Consider the following 5,660-nt stretch of genomic DNA (forward strand, 5'->3'; position numbering starts at 1 on the left):
GTTCTAATACATGAAATCAAGTTAAGATTTCTGTTCCTCTTGATTTTGGTTCCCAAACAATCCTGTTTCTTTCTCTGTATTCCCAATTAAATCTCAAAACTGCTCTGAGCTGAGAAAGGGATTCAGCAGCCAGAATACCTTTAAGCAACATAGCCCTGTGACAACACTGGTGGGGAGAAGGGAAGAAATTAAACAGGATGCAGACGGGCTACACCGTCCCCGAAGATCTACTTTGATGCTGCAGTGCTGTCTAGGCCAGGAGAAGCAAGCACAGTTAGCTCAGAGCTTGTTGCTGGCAGAGAATCTCACACCAGATTTAAAAACCATCCTGAAGTGCTCAACTGTCTTCTTTCCAACGGGGAAGCAAAAGTCTGGTTCTCTGGAAATAAGGGCAGCTGGGGATGGTAACATTCCTCTTTATTTTACTTTCTAGACATCATTGAAGCCCATGAAGTTCTTTGTAAAGAATTAGAATCCTAACACAATGATTCATTTTTGAGGTAAAATACCTTAAAATGTAAATGATTCAGAGTTTTTGGAACAGATCAGGAGGAAGGAAGACAGAGGGAAGGAAGGAAGGAAAGAAGGAAAGAAGGAAAGAAAGAAGGAAAGAAGGAAAGAAGGGAGGGAAGGAAGGAGAAATGACAAATCTGTATCTTCCACATGCTGTTGCTGGTGGAGGCTTTTGTTATTAAATTATATATACAGAAATTTACAGGATAAATTAAAATCTAAGAGATTTTAAAGAGTTAAATACACATAATTAAAATACACATTCACACACACATAAATAAACCTACAAGAGAGTGAGTTTTGTTTTGTTTTTGCAATTCACTTACATGTGGAATGCAGAACACTGTGTATCTGTCCACCAGGGGAACCGATAAGATGAATCCAAAAATCATGCTGGGCAAAGTTTACCCATAACCACCAAGTAACTAAGCAGCACGGCTTGTGAGGACTTGGTGGTTAACTTCATGCCGCCAGTGAAAGACACTAGCTCTTAGTTCTGCAGACTAAATATTCTGGGTTAGCTCAGAATGTATGGAGGTCCAACTGGTGGCACTGACAGCCTCACCCTCCAAGGTGTTTTTTGCTGCCAGGGCTCACAGAACTCCTTGGCCTCTGTTGAGGCCGCCAATGGTACCAATGATTACAATAAATTTTGAGACATGGACACCTATACGGTAGGAATTGGAATGAACCCCCTACTCAATTCACCTAAGCCACCTTCGTAACTATAATGGGAACAAATTTTATCACCTCCCATCTGGGTCACTTCAAATTGAAAGGCTTTGAATTTTCAGTCAACTGGCATCTTCCCGTTATCTTTCCTATTACATATTTCAGACTAAGACAGGTAAGGCAAATGGTCAGTGATAGGTCTGGAGGTCCAACTGAGTTTGGAAAATAATCACATTTTAGCTGTCCATAAAGAGATGCGCTTGGCACCCAGAACAAGCCCCCAGCCCCCAAGTTACATTGATTTTTAAGGCAGATTTATCCACCACAGGAGAAAAAAGAATCCCAAGCCTGTATTCATGCCAAAATTTCCTCTTGGCTAAACCTTTGCCATTTCATAAAATTATTAAAAGCAAAGTAGTTACAGTCCTATGTATATATTGTACATTATATATATATGTATATATGTATGTATAGATATAAAAATTTAAAACCTACACCCAGAGGCCAGTGAAGGAATCTGGAACAGTCATATATACACAAACCAACAATGGTGTAGGATAAGGTTTCTGTCCCAGGATTCTTTGCTGTCACAGTCCAGGCATGATGTAAGCAATGTTGTCTAGTGTGTTTGACTGCAAAACAAAGAAAAATGTTCAACTGAAGAGTACTTTACCTTGGTTTCCTGACATGTTTCTTTGTTCAAGGAGAGACATAAAAAAAATCAAATGGAGTTAGAAAAACAGGTGAGAATGAAGACGACATCCTGTTGTTTGTTATGCTAGGAACTTTTCTGCTGACTTCTCCCATTAATCCTAGTAAAAAAGAGGGAGACAATTCCTGTACCATCTTTGGGTGTAGAAGAGCAAACAGGAAACACAGGAATTGCGGTACCTCAAGGGCTAGAATGCTTCTTAAGCACTATTTTGGTAAATGGCTTGTTTTCTAGTTTCAGTGAAAGCACAGCATGCATTTGATAATACAGCATCATGTTCCATGAGCTAACAGATGAAGGAAGCACTGTGTGTCACAAAGCCTTATGAGCCTGTGTCTAACAGTGTTCATTAAGGCAGGGCATCTCTGATGCCCAATGGGCCTGACCCTAAAAATCCAGGGAAAACTCACCAAGACCTGTTTGGGACAGCCATTCAATTCAGGTAGTTGTGTGGTGAGACATGCCAAGGGGCCAAGGGCACAGATAATGGAATCCAGAAGCACTGACAAACTGCCAGACACAGCCACCATACCCTGAAAAGGAGAGGAGGTTGTTGCTTGAGTCACACTCGTGATGCTCTCTCTGTGTTCGGGCTGACTTCCTCACACAGCACTTCAAATCCTAGGCAGTTCTAATCTTACAATTCGAAACTTTATAGCAGAAATGGAAAGTTTACTCTGATAACTCTGTAAGTTGTTTAGAAAGAAAACTTTTACAACACATTATCAGGTTTCCTTTCTATAATCCTAGCTCATTTTACCTTCTATGTGACCTTGGGGAGGTCAAATACTTCTGTCTCTTTAACAGGAATAGTAAAAAATGCTTTACTTACTCTGGAGAGCTGTTGGTAAGATTTGTGATTATGTATGCAAAGTAAATCTGTAAACTCCACAAATATAGCTCAGATGTGATTACTATGAGAATCCTATAACCCTACATGTATGTAGCTTTTGATAGCTGATGATATAATTTTTCTAGGTTGAGTTGTTCACTCTCAAAGAGAGGTGAATTTGGTTCAAATTTTAACATTTTATGTAATTCATATTGTCTATATATTTGTGATTCAAAGAGATAAGAAAGACTGTTGCTACTGCCCAGTTCTTGTATAATTTGCTTTAACTAGAAGCACTGTGAGGATACGTCATGTTGGGAAGCAGCACAGCAGAGTCCTTAAGAAAATGAGCTCTGGATTCAGGACTGCCTGGGTCCAGATCCTGGCTCCACTATTCACTGTTTTGTACCTGGGCAAGTTGCTTACTATGCTGTGCTTGTAAAATACTAACAGCATCTGCAGCAGATGGGATTGAGATAATAGATATAATACACTTGGGATGGTGCTTAATACATGGTTAAGTACTCAAAAAATATCAGTAATTATGACTATTATTACCAACATCTTGATCTTCAAAATTGCATTTCTGGCTGTCTTTTGGGTCTCTCCTTTTGGATATTTCTCCATCTCAACATGCTGTAAGGAAGAATAACCTTCCCATCCAAATCTAGCCCTCCTTTTAGCATCCATTTCTCTGCAAGTCACCATCATTCACATAACTGCCCAGTTTCAAGGCCTAGCCATCACTGACTCTTCCTTTCCCTCATCCTCCTTGTCAACATCTCCCCTCTATACTTTCTGAGGGCAGCAGTACAGTAAGAGGTTAAGAATCTGGACCTTGAGGTCACATTCCAAATTCAAGTCTCTGTTTTACCACTTAGGGGCTGAACTCTAGAGAAAGTGACTTCACCTCTTCAAGTCTGTTTATTCTTCTGTAAAATAGGGGGAACAAAAATTCTGTCTTACAAAGATGCAGTGTGAATTAAATGATGTAATTCATATTGAGCACTCTGAACCAAAGTTGGGTAAGCATTCAATAAAATGTTAATATATAGGGAAGATAATAGCTAAAACCCCAAAAATATAAGTAATTAGCAATATTATTCCATTACCTTTGCCCTATAGTTATTTATAGCTAATTTATCTTTGTCACATCTAGACTAGGATTATTGTTATAACTTCTCCCCACTTCTGGTCTCTTTTCACTTCCAATCTAAAATAAAAGATATTCTCAGAGAAAAGTAAATGAGAGCTCTGATCTCATCCCTTTCCACTCTAAAAACCCCTGTAGTTCCCCAACTGTAAAGTATACACACTTCAGAATGTCTATGGAGTCCCTCTGCAATCTGGGTTCTAGCCTTAACTTTCTTAAGATACATATATATATATATATACACACATGTATTTTTTTATTTTTATTTTTTTGAGACAGGGTCTCACTCTGTTGCCCAGGCTGGATAGTGAATGGAGTGCAGTAGTGTGATCTCGGCTCACTGCAACCTCCACCTCCCAGTGGAAACAATTCTCCTGCCTCAGACTCACAAGTAGCTAGGATTACAGGTGTGCACCATCATGACTGGCGAATTTTTGTATTTTTAGTAGAGACAGGGTTCTGCCATGTTGGCCAGGCGGGTCTCAAAACTGTTGGCCTCAAGTGATCCTCTCATTTTGGCTCCTAAAGTGCTGGGATTACAGGCATGAGCCAGAGTGCTCAGCCTCTAGCCTTAATTATCTAACTTATGCATTGTATGTTCTAGTTTTACTGCTAAAATGATGAACATTAATTTACTGTTGAACATATTATTTTGATAATTATATGTCCATTATGATGTACATTAAAAAAATAGAATATAACCCTTGAGATGTCATGAATGTCATATAAAAGCATAGACAAGTTTATTTAAATAAAACTGTAAAGTAAATAATAGTGTAAGTGGTATGTGGAAATTGTAAAATTACGGGGATCTATGCAAATGATTAAATTCAGGCCAAAAGTGGATTAGAGGGAGAATGGGGAAAAACTGCTAATGGGTACAGGGTTTCTTAGGGGTAGTAATATGTTTTGGAATGAAATAGTAGTGATTCACAATTCTGTGAATATACTAAAAATCACTAAATTCTGCACTTTAAAGGGGTGAACTTTGTGCTTACTAAACTAAATGGAAGTATCTGGGAAAATTCAGAATATGCTTAAAACAAACCGTTTTTACTTCTAACTTCTTATGAAATTAAGAATGATTAAATATGAAAAATAAGTAAGGTCACAGAATATTTCTTCTGGAAGTACCTATATCCATTCAGCTATCGAGCCTACATGAAAGTGCTGAAGTTCTTTTGACTCCTGCTAAATTTTTTAGAAACTAGCCAAAGAATTTAGATACAGCTTCAGCTCTTGTGGCCTTTGGCATTTTATTTGTTGAATAATTCAATTTTCACACTGAAGCAAGTGATTAGTTTTACATTCCTACACTAATTTCTTAGCTTAAAAATGGCTTTAGTAGCTTAGACTGGCTTCTTTGCTGAAATGTCTTACTAGAACTTGGTAGAAAGCGGAATTACTATACTACTGAGTTAGCTAAGGGGACAATATAGTTAGAATTTGAATATGGTGATAGAAACAAAACACGACAGCTGTGCAGGTTAAGTGATTTTTGAAATCGAAGCTTAAAAGGACAAAAATCTCCTTAGGGCACATAGCACTGTATAATTTAAGTGCAGAGTACTGGAGAGCTGGGAACCTTAACTTCTCCATTTGCTACCTATTTTCAAAATAGAGGAACTCTTAATCCCCTATACAACTGAATCTATTCAAGACTTTGCTGGAAATGCACAGAAAAATGCAAAGTCTCTTAGAAGTAGATAGAAGTAATCAAAACTGCTATGGAATTTGTACTCATCGTTTTTCTTGCCTTTTTGTTTTTGTTTTTTTTT

At 38.0% G+C, this 5,660-nt stretch overlaps 1 protein-coding gene across 1 annotated transcript in view; it reads right to left on the minus strand.

Moving 5' to 3' along the window:
* Positions 1-615: 615 nt before the first annotated feature.
* Positions 616-5,660, minus strand: part of HMGXB4 (HMG box domain containing 4) — a 52,046-nt gene continuing 47,001 nt past the window's right edge. Inside the window, exons 8-9 of the mRNA XM_011938452.1 lie at positions 2,308-2,430; positions 616-1,817 (exon numbers count right to left, since the gene is read on the minus strand). Coding sequence (XP_011793842.1) covers positions 1,773-1,817; positions 2,308-2,430 — 168 coding nt within the window. The 3' untranslated portion in view covers positions 616-1,772. The remainder of the gene's footprint in view (positions 1,818-2,307; positions 2,431-5,660) is intronic.

The sequence above is a fragment of the Colobus angolensis genome, unplaced genomic scaffold, assembly GCF_000951035.1.
Source record: "Colobus angolensis palliatus isolate OR3802 unplaced genomic scaffold, Cang.pa_1.0 Scaffold173, whole genome shotgun sequence".
NCBI lineage: Eukaryota > Metazoa > Chordata > Mammalia > Primates > Cercopithecidae > Colobus > Colobus angolensis.